Source organism: Anas acuta, chromosome 3 (assembly GCF_963932015.1).
Source record: "Anas acuta chromosome 3, bAnaAcu1.1, whole genome shotgun sequence".
Lineage (NCBI taxonomy): Eukaryota > Metazoa > Chordata > Aves > Anseriformes > Anatidae > Anas > Anas acuta.
The window spans coordinates 400,499-419,778 of record NC_088981.1 but is presented as its reverse complement, the minus strand read 5'-3'; the positions used below and the strand labels follow the sequence as shown (position 1 = coordinate 419,778).

Genomic DNA, 19,280 nt, shown 5'->3' with positions numbered 1-19,280 from the left:
TTCCACTAATCTTATGCGATTGTCTTTTGAAAAGTAGAACGCTTTATTCCCTTTGCTGTGCAAATTCTCACTTCTCATAATGCCAGGAAACAGATGATACCAAAACTTGGAAAGGAATTTGGACTTGTAAAAACAAGTTATTCCATCTCTTCTCAGAGTTAGATAATAGATATTCTAAAATAGTGAGAAACAAGAAAAAGCTTTTAAATGCGGTGGTCACTCAGTGCTGCTTCTTGTCTGTCACAGAGAAGTAATAAAAAAGGCAAAGGAAATAAAGCTGGAGGTAATAAATCCCTAAATCTTGCTAGTAAGAGGCTTAACATAAAAACAGAGGTTATGTGAGGGTATGAGTAGTGAATTCACAAAAAGTATATATTGAAAAAAGACAACATGCCATCTGCAGTAGATTAAGCCAAATCTCTTGTTTCTCTGTGCTGTTTTTCTTGTCTGTAATCCTAAAAGCAGTCATCTTCCAGACAGTCTGCCTTCCATGCCAGTTGTTGCAGTATCACAAGGCAGGCCGGGGGCAGCAGACTATTTCTGCTGTGCCAGGAACACAAGTGCACAAAGCCTGTGGTGGGTAAAGTGCTGGGTGTTAGCACAGAAATTATTGGGCTGTGCTGTGCTGAGGGCTATTCTACGACATGCCTGGGTAAGGGAAAACATCCCCCAGGACTGTTTCCACGGAGAAGACAAGGCTCGAGGTTGCTGGAGAGCTGCTGCCAGCTGAAGCTGCCGCCACAGTGGTCATGGCAGGGGGCAAGGTGCGGGGGCCCCGGCTGCCGACCCCCCTGAGTGCTCTGGGGCTGTGCAAGCACGGCTTCAGCAGGAGCCCACCGAGCACTCAGGCTTCTGGAGCGCAGCCAGCAGGAGGCCGATCCACCCTTTCAGCAGCCAGGCCCCACTGCCAGCGGCCGCCCACGAGGAAGCCTTGGGGTGAGGCGCAGCTCAGCCAACGGAAGGGGGAAGCCAGGGAGACGGCGAGGGACAAGTGCCTGGGTCCGGGGCTCACAGCTAGACCCGGGATGGGAGCTCTGGGGTCGAGGGTCTGGGGTTCGGGTTTCAGGTCTGGGGTTTGAGTCCGCGGTTTTGGGTCTGGGTTTTGGGTCCAGGGTTAGTTGCGCGGTAAGCTCTGGGCTTGGGGCCAGAGCTCCTGGTCACCTCCCGGTCTGGGGCCCTGGGTCAAGTCTGGGTCCAGGGCTGAGGGGCTGGGGCCTGGGACTGGAGCGTGGGGTTAGGGCTCAGGGTCGAGGGTCGGGGTTCAGGATCCAGCCTTAAGGGTCCGGGGTTGGGGCTTGGGGTTTGCAATTTGGTTCCACAGTCTGTTCCAGGGATCAAGAGTCGGGGTCAGCTCCAGGGTTCAGGGGCTCAGTCATCTCCAGTCTCAGGGCTTGGGGTCATCTCCGGGGTCCAGGGCTTGGATCTGGGGCTTGGGGTTAACTCCGGGGGGGGGGGGGGTGCTGGAGTCCAGGGTCAAGGGTCTGGAATCAGCCTCTGGGTTTGGGACTCAGGGTCAGGGCTTGGGTCCAGGGCTCAAGGTCAAAGGATAAGGGTCAGGGGCTGGGGCTTGGGGCTTGGGGCTTGGGGCTGGGGCTTGGGGTTGGATTTGGGTAAGTCCAGGGCTCGGGGTCAAGTCCGGGTCTGGGGCTCACGCGTGGGTCTGGGTCCAGAGCTTGGGCCCATGTCTGGGTATGGGTATCGGGCCCAGTTCTGGGTATGGGGGTCAGGATTGGGTCCCAGGTCTGGGGCTCAGATACATGTCTGGGTCTCAGGGTCAGGGGCTCTGGGGTCAAGGGTCCGGGGTTGAGAGTCTGGGATTGAGGGTCTGGGTTTGGGGCTCAGGTTTGTGGCTCAGGCTTAGCTCTGGGTCTGAGGTTGGGGGGTTTGGATCCATTACAGGGGTCAGGGATCGGAGTCAGCTCTGGGGTTGGGGCCACCTCGGGAGTGGGGACTCAGTGTTGGAATTTGTGGTCATTGCTTGGGGTCAGGTCTCCTGTACGGGCCTTGGGGTGCCTCTGGGTTTGGGTCAAGTGTCTAGACTTGAGGGTCCGGGGTTGATGGTTTAGTATTGGGGCTTGGGGTCGAGGGTTTGGGCTTGAGGGTCTGGGGTCAACCATCTGGGGTTGGGTCTTGGGCCGGGGATCCCAGAGGAGAGTCTGGGAGCCTCGGCACACCCGCGCAATGGAACCCCGGCAGAACCCCAGACGTGCTGGGGGCAACCCCTGCCAGACCCTGCCGCCTGCTGGTGGAAATGGAGAACTGCAGGCGGCGGGGCGGGACGTGCAGCAAAAGCACAGTTCTCGTCTGCACTCTGCTTGCTGTTGAGCTAAACAAGATTAAAAAAATAATAATAATAAATAATAATAATAATAATAATAAAAAAAAAACAACAACAACACTAAAGCTGCTGCTCCTCCTGTTCTCTTTCTACTTTCTTGTGCTTTCCCCTCCCCTTTCCCAGGTGTTTGGGTTTGGGTGCTGGGTGGGGCCAAATGGTAGATGAGCCCCAGATGTGCATTAAGAGAGCTCCTTCTGCCTGGGCTGCTCTTTGGGGTAAGTGCTTTGTTTTTCCTTCAGTCAGTTGCAGGGTTCTTTAGGTGGGTCAGAGTCTATGGACTGATGCGTTTCCAAGTAGGGAGCGGTATGCATGTCTTTTTGAGGTAACAACTAGTAGGATCTCTTAGAATGAACTAATGTAGCACCAGGTGCCTGTATTGCATGCAGTTCTTTCTCAGGTGAGCGATCGTTATAGCATGTTCATGGACAGGATGTCAGTGTTACTCTGTGTGTTTGCTCTGCTGTTCTAGGTCCCTTATGATTTTTGCTGGATTACAGGGCAGATGGTGTCACGTCTCCTCCCCCCCCCTTTTTTTTTGGGGGGGGGGAGAGGTAAAGGGGGGCAGCTGCCAGGTCTACTCGATATACACTATGGGCGGAAGCTGTTGGGCCAGGTCGGGCAGCAGCGAGGTTGGTGGTCGGTGGCACCCCTGGGCGGGCCAGGCCGGGTCAGGACGGGGCGAGGCGGCGGGTGGGCATCTTTGGGTCATTCTATCATATAATACTGGGCCATTTTTAATTTACTCTTTCAGTTTCTGGGGCCCCTCTCGTTCAAGTTTCTAATTGTTATTCCTAATGGACTTTCTGGTGGTATGTCTGGAAATTTGCTCCCTTTCTTCTGGTCTGACTGACCCATCCGGGAATTTTACTATGGCAATTCCCACAGCCCTTGGTTACCTTAGTAAGAGCGTATTGCAGAGGGTTTAGGACCTATCACCCACCCACAAATCATATAGGAATCGCTTCAGTCCTTCACCGGCCAAGTCCCTCACTGGAGATTGGAACCGTGGTTAGAAGACCTCCACACTCACTTCGGAACTGAGTGTGACTGAGACGGAACTTACACAGGCAACCAAATCCCACCCAACCGAATGGTATGCTCCTTAAACACTTACAACTCCGTCGTCTTCGTTCAGATCTTCACGCACAGAATTATGGGCAAAATATAGTGCTGCAGCTGTCAAGGGAGCTCATAAATAAATATTAATAACTTTGCTTGCCTTTATTCAGGTTCAAGATGGTGTTATTCCTGACCCGACTCGAATAGGAGCCACCAAATGGTGTGGCGCCTCTCCTAGATCAAATCAGAACTCAGGAACCAAAGCCATCCCAGGTGAGCCCCCAGCTGTAATAAATGACTGAGTCCCAAATAGGATTGCAATTAAGGTTTACAATTTATTAAATGAATAGAGGCAAGCAAACAGTGCTGGGTGCGCTGGGAGTCTCCGCTCCACCAAGACGCACACCTATTACATCAGGTGGCTGGTTTTTATGCTCCTAGGCTAATACATATTCAGCACCACTTTTGGAAAAGGCAGGGTTATTATAATTAGTTTCCCAGGAACCGAATCATCCCACAGACGCATGCGTATCAGTCTCCGGTGGTCCCTCTGGGGGTCGCTCGTACTGAGGGCTAGTAGTCTTCCTCCCAGGCTTTGTCCTTCAGTCATTCTTCAGCTTCCCCCCCCCCCCCTTAATGTGGTGATCTCTTAGCCTGGATATCAGAGACCTGTGCAGCGCCCCATGCAAAAGTCAGCAGTTTTTGAAAACTCCTTTGTTCTCTTATCCCCTAGACCCGAGTCTCAAGGTTTACCCTCCAAACACTCTACTGACATGAATTGCTAGACCATTCTTTTGCAAGGTACAGGAAGTATATACATTAACCACTCTGTTTCTCTTAGACTTGTGGTTATACAAAGGTATGTAAGAGAGAAGGTCACATTTCATCATGTGGACCTAGCATTGTTCTATATTGACACGAATCAGATGAACAGATTTCACAGTGTTCATATAGAATGTACTGCTGAACTAAGATAGTGTGCGGATTAATTTTTTTATCATAAATTCTTTTTATGACTCAGTCATTTGTTTCCGTATGTAGGAATGTTTTCCTGCCTCTGTTTTGCTGTGACAATGTAACAATGGCCACAGAAAGTCAGACCAAAGATCTGTGATCCTAGCAGAATAGAACAAGTATAGAGTGATACTTGTGACTTGCACTTTAAGACAAGCAAATGCCTTTGAGCATAAAAATGCTTAATGGATTTCTTGTAAAAATTGGTCATATCCTTTGAACCCATGTAAACACTTAGCATCCATGGGTCACAGCAGTCGCGAGCCTTAACTAGGTAATGTGTGTAAACTGTGGAGCTAGCTTCACTATGTGAAGAACCGCTTCCTTTATTTTGTGTGTGCTTGTGGGCTGGAGGAGTGAAATTTGCTTCCTGCTAGCTTTTGATGTCCCCACCTTCTGTATGGAAAGAGAACATGGGTTATCAATCTCTGTTCAACGTCTATGATATGAGACGTTGTCTTTTCCCTCATCTCTTTTTCACGTGAAAAACGTTTTTTCTTAGTCCTTTTCTACAGAAACTGTTCCAAACATTTGGTGATCCCTGTTTCTCTTGGCTGAAACTGTTTTTATTCTACTGTGACCTTTTTAAGGTGGGCAAAAATATAATTCTGTGTAGCATCCAAAATGCAAATGAACCTTCAGTTTATGAGATAGCAAGGCTACCTTTGAGTTTTGATTAGATTGGTGATGTTTTTTGTTGCCTTTCCTAGGCCTTTTCCAAAAGCTTAAACAGAGAAGTTGCTGTTCAATGCTGATGAGCATTGAAGTTATGTTTTCATAGGATTATGTGTAGTACGAAGGCCTGATTTCCCCTTTTGCCTCTGCATTGCTTTATGTTTATCTGCTGTGAATTGTACTTGCTATTTTGTTGAATAGTGGCTGCAAAGGAATCACAGGCGAGTTGAGGTTGGAAGGACCTCCAGAGGTCACCTGGTCCAACACCCCTTTTGTGTTCAAAGAACACAAAAATACGCTCCACGTTATAACATGTGACCTCACTTTAAAAAGCTGTTTTAACAGTCCTTAATTAAGTCTTATTAATCAAGTGTCCACTAGTTCTTTTCTTACGCTTCCCACTACTACCTTCTTTTATTTTCCTTAACATGGGAATTCCTGCTCTGGCAATTTCTGTAGGATACTTCTTAAATAGAAGTCCAGGCGTATTAGTCATGTTTCAAGTTATCTGTTCTACAGACAATTTCAAGAGAGTTAAAAGTGAAAACATAGCGTATCCATGAGCTCCTTGAGAACTCCTTAGTGAAATGCTGCCTGAGCCTTATGACTTGTTACTTCTGTTTCTGTTTCAAAACTTGTTTGGTATCGTTTCAGTTTGAGATGGATTCTTTGACATCCGTGCCAAGAAAAATACCTTTCTTCTGTAGAAGCCCTTCAATGTACACAGAGCGGAGAGAGAGCAGCTATTCTGCAAGCTGTTATTCAGGCTGGTTTTGGCTTCCCATATTGTTTGTACATTCCCATGTTATTTTGCAATCTTTTCTCTTTTCAGTAGTTATATAATTAAACTTTTTCAAAGGATGTCTCCCTGTTTTCAGTAGCCTCCTTATACTCTGAGATTTAGCTGTCCCTGTATTCTTTTGCTCTTTGTCAAGTCTTTTTGATACAAGTTGTATACTTGTTTGTTCCCTATGACATGGATGGTCTTACTGAATCTCTGTGATGCCTTGAAAGGGGCTATGCTCGGGGACCATGGCAGCATTTTGGTATCTGATAGAGATTTTCCTGTTCTGGCATACAGTAAATTTCTTTGATATGTCTCTTAAGACCGTACCTGTTTTCCTGCTTTGAGTAAGGAGTTGGAAGTTGAAAGGTTAGTGTTCATTTCCTTCCACGTGGGCTGTAACCTTTGTCTGCATGTCTTGTGGTTGTTTGTTTGTTTGTTTCGGCAGGCCCCTACAGTGGAGCAGCAGGGTGAAATGTCTCAAGCCGGTGGCAGGACCCTGGCAGCTCTGCAGCCTGAGCAGGTGAGAGAACAGTACGTCCTCACTCTTTAAGGCTTTGAACATGTGGTAAGTTTTAAAATACAGGTTTATAACACAAATGGGTCCTGGAAAAAATCAGCTGGCTCCAAGTATTCAGGGCATCAAGACAGTAAGAAGATGTGTCAGTAGGAATGAGCTGAAGTGAGCCAGATGTCAAACACCATGGACTTCATATAAGAATGCAGTTCAGAAACTTTTCTCTTTCGGAGAGCGGAGATTTTTTATTGTCTCACTGACTTATTAACTAATCAGAGAAAAGAAATGCCCTCGGCAAGCAAAAAGGACTTAGAAGAAGCTGAAAATAAAGGTAATATTCCGGGTCCTTTCACAGAACACCGGTTGTCATGAGCTTTTCTGGGCCTCAAAGGAAATGAGTAGAACTAGAATACTCTGTCACCTGCAATTGGCTATTATGGCTGTCACAGATTAGGGAACCCAGGACTTTGAGAGCTTGTCAGTGTAAACTGCTGCAGCTTCCATAATTACATAAGAGATGTTTTCATCAAAGAAGACAGAGAGAGAGGCCTTTGAAAGCAGCAACCCACAGCACTGTTTAAAAAAATAAAAATAAAATACTGTTTTCTTTTGCCAAAGGAGGCTCACTTTAGAAATTAAATATAGCAAGTATCTTCCCTGTTATTGTCATGCATGAAATAGCATGAATATTCTCCTGGGCTGGTTAATCACAGAACTTCTAGGTTGGAAGAGACCTCAAGATCATCGAGTCCAATCTCTGACCTAACACTACCAGTCCGCACTAAACCATATCCCTAAGCTCTACATCTAAACGTCTTTTAAAGACCTCCAGGGATGGTGACTCCACCACTTCCCTGGGCAGCCCATTCCCATGCCTAACAACCCTTTCGGTAAAGAAGTTCTTCCTAAGATCCAGCCTAAACCTTCCCTGGCGCAACTTAAGCCCATTCCCCCTCATCCTGTCACCAGGCACGTGGGAGAACAGACCAACCCCCACCTCGCTACAGCCTCCTTTGAGGTACCTGTAGAGAGCAATAAGGTCGCCCCTGAGCCTCCTTTTCTCCAGGCTGAACAAGCCCAGCTCCCTCAGCCGCTGTAACGTTTGGCCCCTGTGGGGAAGGTTGGTACTTAAAAATGATGCTTTCCGGAAAGAACCACATTACCTTCTGACTGAGGAAAGTACAGTTCAGGCAGCATAGACTAAATCCATTCTTTTTTGTTAGAGTGGTGCATCAGGAAGCTGGTCTTGGGTTAGAAAATGTGTGGAACTGGCACATCACAAATTTTAATGTTCAGTAAAAGACATATGGCAACTATTTTTTACTGAGGAGAATGCCTGGAGGGACGTTTCCAAGTAAACTTCCTACCTGAATGTATTCAGACTAGAAAACAGGCAGCTCTTGTCCAATCTGAAATACTATGTGTTCCTCTGCTCTTTGGGATTTTCATCTGTGAAACAGAAAGAGGCAATTACTGCCCAAACCTTCCAGGAATATCACAAGGGTAGAAATTTGTAAGAAATTCAGGTACACAGTTGTGTAACGGTACTAGAAATAGGACAAACTTTGACTTTGTGGATGTTACTTCATATGCAAATCATTCATATCATATTAGGTGTATATGTGATACACCTAAATGATTCACAAATATGTGAAATCATTGTCAAATTTGAGCAGTTTTATTGTAGCTACTAAACTTAATGCTTTACATTGTTCATCTTAGGTTTCTTGCTGTGGTGTGGGAAACAGCTGCTTTTTTTTCCTAGTTTGACCATTAGGTCACTTTTTCTTGAAACTAGACAGATAAATCTATTTTGAGCACAATTTTTTCTTTCTTCTAGGAAGATTGGCACTTCCTTTGTTGAAATGTCTAAGTCTGTCTACATCAAAGCTGAACAGCTTGGCTATTGGGCTATGTCAAATTGCAGCATCTTCACAGGACGGCATCGGGTGCATAGTTCAGAGAACATGAATAGCAAAAGATCTAGAGTTGGAGCAGGTGACAGTGCCTGTTGGGGTCCTTCTTATGATTTTTTTTGAGTCCTGTCCTGACGGTCTTCCACAGGTATGTGAGGAGGGCAGAGAGATAATTTGATAACAAAAGTGTATTTCTATTGGTGACTTATTGGAAGGCTGCAAGAAGTCTTGCCTCAAAAGACTTTTTGCTTGTAGTATTCTGAAATGAGTTCTGTTGTCATCCCAATTTTTTTTTCCATGGACACATTCTTGGGACTTACTTCTGCAATGTTGAGAGTTATTCAGCGTTGTTTTTTGATACCCAGCATAAAGGAGGAGTTATCTTACATTCAGGTGGTGCAGTTTCTGCATGTGTCTTATAACGTAGGTTCCCTGCTTAACTTGCAACTCTCGAGGTTCCTACCAATGAGCACTTTCCTGTCCATGCCTAGTACAGCTGAACTGCAGGCTACGATTAAAACTCAGATGTTTAATATAGATTATTAATAACAAACCACAACTGTTAAGAATATATGCTAAAAAAATTATCACAAAGTAAAAGTTGTAGGCTTTGAGTGGTCTGTCCCATACTGATACTGCATATTAGCACTGAGGCAGAATGATAGCTTTTACTTCCTTGTGGAAAGGTAAGTCTAGGCTCTTAATGCTGGTATTTTTAGCAAGACTGACTGAGCATTTCTCTAACGTATGAGCAAGTGTTTGAGGAGCAAGGGACGGGTATGGGCACTTAAAAAGAGACTGCCAAAGGGCAGCTTCATATTTCATAACTGAATGTTGTGAGTGTTTGTCCTCATTTCATACTGAAGGGGAGTATGCTCTAGGCAAAGTTCATGTGAAAGGAAAAGGCACTAGTCTCCCTTGTCTAACATTGTTACTTCCTTGCTGCTAGCTCTGTTCTTCATAGAAAACCAGTATGTTTCGTTATCAAATTCTAGTCTGCCTTCCTAGACTCCAACCTTTGCCTCCTGGGTCTCTTGCCTTGCATAGCCAATCTCTTCCCTTCTCCTCTCTTCTTTATCTTACTGATAAAATGTTTGTTTTATCAGGCTGATTCTTACTGGCTTCCCACCCCTGAACTTTTTTTTCCTTTTTTTTTATTTACTGACTTACGATGACTTGCCTTGTTAGTTACTTTTCTTCCTGCCAGCCCCCATCCTCAAGTTCTCCAATGCAATTTCAGAGGATCATCTTTGCTAGCTCTGCATCTGAATAATATGGTTTCTCTCCCATGCTATAGCTGATAGTAGGATGGACTCTGAGTGCAGAGGATAGGTTGCTTCCTCAATAGTTTACTATTGCATCTCATACTGGTTCGGGTAAGCAATTACAGAGGATATTTGACTTCTTCATGGAGTAGTGTGTGCCTGATAGCTAGCTGGAGATAGCATACATGGAATTGAGTCAGTGCTCAGAGTTCAGCCTTGAGTTACAGTAAAGGTGAAACAATTGCAGACTAACAGTTTAGCTTCTAATGAGCATATACAAATAGCATGTTTGCCTCTAGTACTTACAAGGCGAAGTTCTGAGATCATATTTCACAGACTGGATTTCTTGAAATCTATAGGAAGCAATCGTTCTGAAGTATAGCCATGATCTATTATATAAAGGGAACAAACTGTTTTGAAACCCATTATGGAATAGATTTTTTTATTTAAATAAGCTTGTCTCTGCAGCTTTCCTTTGTGATGCTGATCTTCAGAGAGGCAGATTCCTAACAAGATACAATCAAATTGCATTTTAATGTCTAGTTTTATATGTTAAAGACGCATAGTATCTGGGTACGGCAAGGTTCCTAGATCATTGTCATTTAGTGTATCTTTCTGAAGTATTCCCTATTTTTTCAGTTTTCTTTTCAAATTGTGGACAGCAGAATGAGGTAGAATATCAAACATGGTGACTGTTTTTACCCAGAGGACGCTAGTAGGGAAAAGGAGTTGGTCTGAGTTGACCTTGACATGCTTAAGAGGTTGGCCCATGCGAACCTCATGAAGTTCAAGAAGGCGAAGTGCAAGGTTCGGCACCATCATCAAGGCACTCCCAAGAATGAATGCAGGCTGGCTGATGAGTGGATTGAGAGCAACCCTGCAGAGAAGGACTTGGGAGCGTTGATGGATGAAAAGCTCTACATGAGCCAGCAATGTGTAGTTGCGAACCAGAAAGCCAGCTGTATCCTGAGCCACATCAAAAGTATGACCAGAAGGTCCAGGGAAGTGATTCTCGCTAACTACTCCACTTCTGTGAGGCCCCACCTGGAGTGCTGCATTCAGCTCCGGGGACTCCAACATAATTAAAAAATCTGTTAGAGCAGGTCCAGAGCAGGGCCACGAAGTTGATGAGGGCTGGAGGACCTCTCCTATTAAGACAGACTGAGAGAACTGGGGTTGTTTAGCCTAGAGAAGAGAGGGCTCTGAGGAGACCTTATAGTGGCCCTCCAGTACCTCAAGTGGGCTTTAGGAAAGCTGGGGAGGGACTTTTTGTCAGGGAGTGTAATGACAGGACAAGGAGTAATGGCTTTAAACTATAAAGGGTAGATTTAGATTAGATAAAAGGAAGAAATTCTATGAGGGTGGTGAGGCACTGGAACAGGCTGCTTGGGGAAGTTGTGGATGCCCCATCCCTGGAAGTATTTAAGGCCAGGTTGGATGGGGCTTTGAGCAATCTGGTCTAGTGGGAGGTGTCATAGAATCATAGAATGGTCTTCCCTGGAAGGGAACTTAAAGGTCATCTACTCCCCTCCACCAAGGGCAAGGTCACCTTCTGGTTATAAACATGAAATCAGTGCGATAAAATAAAAGGCTTCTGTATAAGACAACACAACAAAAATGTTCTTCATAGGAAGAGTTTATTAGCTACTTCCAGCCAGAATGATTAGGGATAAGAGTTCTTGCATCTGAAATGGTTTTATACGGCTACCAAATTTGTGCCAGAGCCTATGTTCAGGGTTTCCTTTGACTTACTCACTGCAGTCTCAATTTGCCAGTAGTACCCTGAAGCTCAAGTTTGTTCCTGAAATGTTAAGATACTTCATTTCTGGAGTTACATGTTCTGACTTGGAAGAATTTCTTGGTGCCATATATAAATATTGAGTAAGTCAGCAGAATTCAAAACCCTGTTTTTACTCTGTTTTGCAGATGTTATTCTCACAGAGGAGTCAGATTACTTTTTCTCTTATTTTTTTTTTTTAATTCTGTTCTGACAGGTGTCTTCTTTGGCCATAGCTAGTGGAAATGGCTTGCTACTAAAAGGAGGGAAAGAGGCTGCATATAGCAATCAAATCCTTCACCATCTGACCCAAGAAGCACTCTCAATTCATGGAGTCAAAGATGCAGTGCAACTAGTAAGTATCTAGAATTAAATCAACAACTTTTTTGCTGTGGCATGTATAAAAAGTACAGGCAGAGCCTGAGAATTCAGGCCATTGACTGTTTGTGTCACAACTTTCACAGGTGAATACAAGAGAGGAAGTAGATCTCTGCCGTTTGGAGAAGCTGATAGAGCTAATCATTCCACGTGGCTCGTCCCAGCTAGTCAGGAATATCCAGAAAGCTGCTAAGAGAATTCCAGTGATGGGACACAGTGAAGGGATCTGTCATGTGTATGTGGTCACAGATGCCAGCATTGAGAAGGTCACGTGAGTAAGTAAGCTGTGAGAGGGTGACTTGGATATCATGAGTGTAACTGAACTTCACATTTGGAATATGTGTGGTATGGTTATAATAATAACCATACATAATAATAATTCACATGCTCTTCAAGTCTTTGTCATAAATGTTTGTTACATATAACCAATTGTTTGAGTCTCTGACTGAGGTTTAAGAGTAAAGTGTGAATATCCTGCTGCCTATAACGCTCTGGCAACACTTAATTCATCAAGACTTGCTGAGAACCCTGTTGTTTGATCAGATCAGAGACATGTTGAGAGTAGAACAGGTTAGTCATGTATACTTGTGTTGGTCTTTGTTTTATTTACTTTTTTTTTTTTTTCATTTTAGGAGCCTTTGGTCTTGCTGACAGAGCCCTATGTAGTTGTATGATAACATAACACTTAACGTTACCCACTTGTCTCTTTGTACACCTAGATGAACTTCTGGAGAGCTTTCTCGGCTTCTCCATGAAACCCCAAGCTTTTCAGTGGAAACGATCTGAAAGCAGCTTCTTCGGGGTGGCTGTGCATGCCAATGCTGGGATACAACTACTTCCTTTTAAGTAGCAAAAAATCATTCTCTGCCTTGGAAGAGCATATCCACAACCCTTTCTCTACTATTCTTAATTCTGACTTAATGGCTGGCAACCTCATGGACCCAAAGACTATTCTTATTAAATCTATTGATTTACCTTCTTACCTCAGTCATTTCCCATTTTATGTTTCTCCTTCTCAAATCTGCTTCATCCACATGGTTTAAATGTTTTGCCTCACTTGCCTTTATTTCCGCCCATTATTTTCCCCTCCTACTGTTCCACAGGAACAGTGAAAGGCCACTATCCTACATAATCGCTTTGACATGCATAATGTTTCATAGCAGAGATGCATCAGGAGAGAAATATTTGTGAAGTACTTTAAATTACACTTAAAAAGTGGATTTTTCACATAGCATTTGCATTTGGCAAATAGTGTATATAAGCAGTGATTCATGCAGGAAAACGTCGTAAAATAGGCAGGTCATGTTTTGATGATGTTAAAGAAGTCATACTAAGAGAAGTATGTTTTTTTTAGGGGGGGAAGTGAAGGGTAAATTTATGGATTTTGTGTGATGACGGGTAGATTTCCACAAGCACCCAACAGCTCCTGCCCCTTAATACAGTGGGGAGGACTTGATGTTACTGTTGTCTAATCAGACTTGAGAACAAGAAACACACAAATACTGGTCAGGGTTTTATTATCAACAAAATGTATAGTTGCACAGGAAAATGCCATCTTACAGGCACCTTTCTTGAAAGCCTTCAAAGGTAGGGATTCTAATCAGCAAATCTGAAGTATCATAGAATACCCTGAGTTGCAAGGGACCCATGAGGATTACCAAGATCAACCCTTAGCTCCACATAGGACCACCCAGAAATCAGACATACAACTGAGAGCATTGCCCAAACACTCCTTGAACTCCAGCAGGCTCAGTGCTGTGACCACTGTCCTGGGAGCCTGTTCCAGTGCTCAGCCACCTCCTGGTGCAGAACCTTTCCCTAACATCCAGCCTGACCCTCCCCTGCCACAGCTCTATGCCATTCCCTCGGTTCCTGTTGCAAGTCTCACAAATGTGGGTTAACCCCAGACCAGCAGCTAAGCATCAGTCAACGCATTGCTCACTTTTCCCTGCTGCTCTCAAGTGGGAGGAGAAAGAGCAAGAAAGCTCATGGTTTGGAACGAATATAGTTTAATTAGCAAAGGAAAGAGGAATAAGAAAGGGAAAAACAAAACAAGTGATGAAAATACAGTCACTCACCACCTGCCACAAATAGATCAGTGTCCAGCTAGTCCCTGAGCAACGTCTACCTTCCTCGAAACTCCCCTCCCCTCATTTTATATTGCTGACTATGATTATATGGCATAGACTATCCCTTTCGTCAGTTTGAATCAGTTGTAGTTATGTCCTCTCCTATCTTTTAGCACACCCTTGACCTTCTCACTGTGGGGGAAAAAGAGAAAGCCTTGAAACCGGGTGAGCAGTGTTCAGCAACAGCCAGAACAGTGGTTTGTTTAAGGTGCAAATCCAATATATAGCAGTATAGGGACTGCTATGAAAAAAAATAACTCCATCCTGGCTATACCCAGAACAACAAACTGCACTTTTCACCTGTTATGCATTGGTAAAATCTACAGCACAAAATACATACACTTCTGGTATTGCAGGTGAAGATTCATGCTGGCCCAAAGTTTGCCTCTTACTTGACACTCAGCCCCTCAGAAGTGAAATCTCTCCGTGATGAATATGGGGATCTGGAGTGCTGCATTGAGGTTGCAGATAGTGTACAAGAGGCTGTTGAACATATCCACAAGTATCGAAGTTCTCACATGGATGTTATTGTCACAGAGGTTGGTTTGTGACCTAATCTGTTTCCTTAAGCTTTGGTTTCACTGCGGGCTCTTGTTATTAGCATAACTACTTACTTTGCAGTAGTTTCTCTTATCTTGGGTCTGTAGTAAGCATAATCAACCGGAACCCTATGAGCTACATCTATCTATAGTTGTGCTTAATTCAAGGAAAACATGTTGTGTGCCCTTATTCCAGGAGGTGAAGGCATGTGTTTGAGCAACTGGCCAACGGCAAGTCAACACATGTTCTTGTCAGGCAGGCTGCTTTGTGTTCTTGTATTGCACAGACTTACCACATCAGTTTTGCAGAAATGTCTCCTGAATCTTGGAGTTGTCTTCAGGCCTCTGAAGGAGGAAGAGGTGAGCTTCTATAGAGGGAATAGGGATTGTGGGAAAGATCAGACTATATACACTTTGTCTTCCCATGTCACTTTTAAGTCCTGCAAACAAGGACCACAAGCATTTTTTTTTTATCTCTCCCAGTCCTTTATCTCCCCGTTCCGCATTTGTAGTGTAAAAGCTGCATGTATTTCAGTTCCCAGTTTCTTGCTCCTTTGATGCTGCGAACTTCTGTTCCTATGTGCCTCTCTGTGCTTCTTCCACTCCTCCGCATGAGGTTTGAACACTCTGCTGCTTGAAAACATAGCTAGAGCTGCTCCCAGCCAAAGGATGACTCTCGAAACAAGCCTAAAACTTCTGAGAGTCAGCTACAGTAAGGTCATTTTGATATGTGTCTCATCAGTGTGAGATTCAAGCAGGCATCTGTTTTCTGCACCTTCTGCAGAACTTAAATGAGTAGCACTGAAAGGTTTGCTTTTGATACTGTAAGCCACTACCTGGTGCACCAGTGATTTACTTGGGTGTGTACTGGAGATAGAGTTCATCTTTAGCATTCGTCCCATTGCTCTGGGTGACTGACTTGCAGCTTACAGCTGAACATGTAGTTTAACCATCTGACTGCAAGCAGCCTGGGGCTGCTGTCACTTCTCCCCAGTCATATGACTACCCTGTTTGTGAGGTCTAGACTGTAGTAAGAATTAGACATCTTTTCGCTTTCTTCTTGTCTTTGCAAGCTCCTTGTAATATTTACAGTTGTGTCTATGTGCTAAATGTACTCTGAAAAAGGTGTGCGTGAACATGTTTTAATCCAGGCTGTTAAATGCTGTCTGATAACGGTGCAGGTAAAAGTTCTGCTATTGTATCTGTTCACGGTATGAGGCTGTGCCTGTTGGACTGCATGATCATTCTGTATATACTGTATCCTATTTTCTGCTTTGCCTCTTTCTCAGAGAAAACAGCGGAGTTCCTCCAGCATGTGGACAGTGCTTGTGTTGTCTGGAATGCCAGTACCCAATTCTCTGATGGATATAGATTTGGACTCAGGTAAGTGCCTGTTGTGTGCAGGCAGCTAAGCACCAAAAAGCTGTTTGCTCACTCAGCAGTGTGGGAGGAAGGAAAGACTAGAACAAAACTGAGTATCAGTTACCTAAGTAAACACGTGCACGTACTAGGAATTGCAAAAGACAAGGGAAACATTAATTCCTGAGGTAGAAACTACTAGAAATCTCTGTAGCAGGCTTGAACACGCAGTGCTCTGCGTGCTAAAAAATTGTAATTAGGGTTTTATAAGATCATGCAGTGGTCTCTTTAAGAAGAGGGAAGGAAAAAAAGGACATAAGATTGTGATCTTGACTAATTTAGTTCTTATGGTTCAAAGGGTAAACCCTCAAACGAATGCATGATATACGTAAGACATGCGTACCTTTCTGGCTCACTTTTCTGTCTAAAAGTGAAGCTGTAACAGACAAGTGTAAACATTCCAATTTATAATAGTTAAGTTCCTCTAATCAGAACAGATAAAACTCACTTCTGACACTTGGGGAGGAGCGAAGGAAGGGAGATCACACTGAATGACTGCTTCTACATAAAGATGCAGAGCTATATAGTACAAAGTTGAATATCTTCCGAGGATCAACTACCTTTACCTTGTGTGTTTTCTACAGTTGCTGAAGTTGGAATTAGTATTTCTGGTATCCATGCACGTGGACCAGTGAGAATTGAAGGACTCTTCACTACAAAGTGGTTACTGAGAGGGGACAATCATGTTTCTGACTTCTCAGAGCATGGGAGCATGAAGTATCTCCATGAGAGCCTACGTCTCCCTCAGAGAAATACCAACTGAGAACATTGTGAGAAAATTCAGGAGTAAAATGTATATTGAAGATGTTCAGACTTCAGGGTGCTCCTTGGGGAGAGAGATTTTGTTTTTCATCTCCGGGATCATTGTTCTTGGTCATTGTGCGGTACAATGAATATGAAGTGATCCTATCCGTGAGACACGTTATTTGTTGCTGTCTGTTGCTGTTTCCTTAGATAGTATCTGCAAACTGACCTTGCTTTTGCCAGAGAGGTTTCTTCAAAATATACAGATACCATCAGGAGAAGTTTAAACATTTGCTGCATTCTTTTCCTCCTCTTGCTCCCCTCCAGCAAAGATGCCTGGTGGTAGAGTGTAAGTTTTTTTCCCTGTCTTTACTTTGAACAGCTGTCTTGGTGAACAAACTTGGTAGCTTTTCTTTAGTCATGTGATCATAGCAGCTCTTGAAAGCTCTGAAGCTTTAAGACACTTAGTGTCTTTGTTTGATCGCTCCACCACTCCATTTGGAACGCATATTTCATTAATGTTTCGACCAAGCAACCTTTTTTACCTAATTTCTTTGTATTTTTGACAACTGTAGATAAATAGCACAACTGTATACAGCGTGAATTTTGTTACCTATTTCTACCAGATATTTATTTCTCGTGGGTTTTATATAAAATATAATCCCTCCAAACCCATCATCCAGATGCAGTACTACTTTGAAGTTTAAAAGAAGCCCTGAATAAATGCTTCCTTTTGCGTACTGGAAGAAGCGAACTCACATGTGCATGCTGCAGCCAGGGGCTCAGTGCAGCCTTCCATAGGTCAGGGTGGTTGGAGTGTCAAGGTGGGTGGGGAGGGAGTGGAATGGTGCCACGCTGCAAATGCTGGCAGGGCAGGGAGAGGGATGGGAGCAGGCTGCACAGGGACATCCTCTCCTGTGCATCTGTTTCTTGCTGCTAACTTGCCTCTGCACACTTTGTAGACTGCTGGCATGTGCATGGTGCTCAGGAGCCGACACAGTGGCACACAGGGCTTCTCTGGGCATCTGGGTGTCTGCTGGGTAGCCATGTTACCCCCACTCACCCATTTCAGACCTTTGCACTCTACTCTGGAACCCTGAGAGAGACATTATGCCCCACACTCCTCGTGCTTCTATGCTCTCCTGAGACTTTGTGACAGCTGCTTGCACTGAACCTGCACAGCATTGCAACCACAACTGGTACTGCCCATCAATGACAAAAGCACTGTACTGCAGCACCCAGGTTTGTATGCCTGCAGTAGCATTCCCTGCAATTCCTCTGTCCAGCTACCACTGTTACTCCTTCCTCTGTCCCACTCCTCTCTTGATCTTTTTTGATTCCTCTGCCCTTCTCTGTGTCTGTCTTCCTCTATTCTTTACCCTGTTCTTGTAACATCTAATCTAACTCCCCTCTTTTAGTTTAAAAACTCCCTTGCCCTGTCATTATCTGTCAGAGCAAAAAGTTGCTCTCCAACTTTTTTTATAAGCTGCCTTTAGGCACTGAAAGGCGACAATCGGCTCTCCCTGGAGCTTTTTCTTCTCCATGGTGAACAACTCCAGCTCTCTTGGCCTGTCTTCAGAGGGGAGAATCCCCATAGTTTGTTCTAACTTTGGTTGGGTTAACCGTTTCCATTAATGAGGAAACGGTTTAAGGCGATTACTCCACAATTACCTAAGGCAAGCCTAGGCGGGGGTGGCGGGGACCACGCGATGGGGCTGCGGGGCTGGCTCTGGGGTGTCCGCAGCAGAGGGCGGCAGGGAGTGTCTTGCCCTGTAGCGCGCTGGGAGTTGTGGTCCTCAGGTCGGCAGTCGGCCACGCTGGCTTCCGTGGCACGCTGGGAGATGTAGTTCCACCTCGCCGCTCGGCTTCCAGGCTGGGAGTGGCTCGGGGACTGAGGTCACTTGACCTTTGGAATTGAATTGCACAGAATTGGAGTGTTTACAGGGAACGCCCCCTGGAAGTGGGAGAAAGGGGGGGGGGGGGGGGGTGTGCATTTAGTTCCCACAAGAAGAATCCTTATTAGTTTGTGATTTTTAGTGTTGTGCTTAATTATTATTTCTTAATTATTATAGGGGTGTGCGAATATATATATATATAGGGAGAGAGAATTGATGTATTTTAAGTTTATCTTAGTAATACCTACTCTGAATGGATTAGTGGTAGGATAGAGGGGAAAAGTCAGCATTTCCAATGAATCCAGACCATCTCTCGGGTTCTATCTCAAAATAATTGCTGGATTTGCACCCACATGCCTAGAAAGGCTTGAAAAGGCCTTGTCCCTGATTGCTATTTCCAGCAGCAACTGTGTCTGGATACTCTAGATTTCTAAAAATGACGGATCATGCTCAGTCCTGGCAGCAACTGGGCTGGCTGTCCCTTGGCCCAGGGTGGACCTCCTCAGGCTTGAGGGGCCCGGCAGTCCCAGGGTCCAGGGAGCTGGACTCGGGCACTGTGGGGGCGGGCTGTCCCATGGCCCTGGGGTCCAGCCTTGGGCGGCGCGGCGGCTGGCTCTCCCAGGGCTGGACTCAAGTGGCGCGGGGGACAGGCGTCCCTGGGGCCGGCCACGGGCAGAGTGGGGGCCGGCCGTGCTGTGAACCAGGGGGTTGCTGTCGGGTGGCTTGGGGACCACTGGTACCGGGGCGGGGACCGGCCGTCCCAAGCCCCTGGAGTCCGACTTTTGGCGGAGAGTGTGCCAGCCATCCCAGGGTCTGGGAGCCGGCCATCCC

General features: G+C 45.1%; 1 protein-coding gene across 2 annotated transcripts; it reads left to right on the top strand.

Annotated features, from left to right (window-relative positions):
• Positions 1-455: 455 nt before the first annotated feature.
• LOC137853139 (delta-1-pyrroline-5-carboxylate synthase-like) lies at positions 456-17,248 on the top strand. Of its 2 annotated transcripts, XM_068675148.1 has the most exons (10): positions 456-999; positions 2,462-3,670; positions 5,741-6,393; positions 8,228-8,451; positions 11,563-11,700; positions 11,810-12,293; positions 14,209-14,395; positions 14,588-14,751; positions 15,681-15,774; positions 16,395-17,239. In XM_068675148.1, exons 6-10 carry the CDS (start codon positions 12,276-12,278, stop codon positions 16,571-16,573), a joined length of 642 nt encoding a protein of 213 aa, XP_068531249.1. In that variant the 5' UTR covers positions 456-999; positions 2,462-3,670; positions 5,741-6,393; positions 8,228-8,451; positions 11,563-11,700; positions 11,810-12,275; the 3' UTR covers positions 16,574-17,239. The 2 variants fall into 2 exon arrangements, 1 of the variants encoding a protein (XP_068531249.1); XR_011094273.1 differs by lacking the exons at positions 456-999; positions 2,462-3,670; positions 5,741-6,393 and adding an exon at positions 6,437-6,718 and having other exon boundaries at positions 11,810-14,751; positions 16,395-17,248.
• Positions 17,249-19,280: the final 2,032 nt, after the last annotated feature.

Coding starts and splice junctions, on each gene's coding strand:
- LOC137853139 (XM_068675148.1), top strand. Junction 14,396..14,587: donor TGTTATTGTCACAGAGGTTG/GTTTGTGACCTA, acceptor CCCTTATTCCAG/GAGGTGAAGGCATGTGTTTG. Junction 15,775..16,394: donor GGATATAGATTTGGACTCAG/GTAAGTGCCTGT, acceptor TGTTTTCTACAG/TTGCTGAAGTTGGAATTAGT.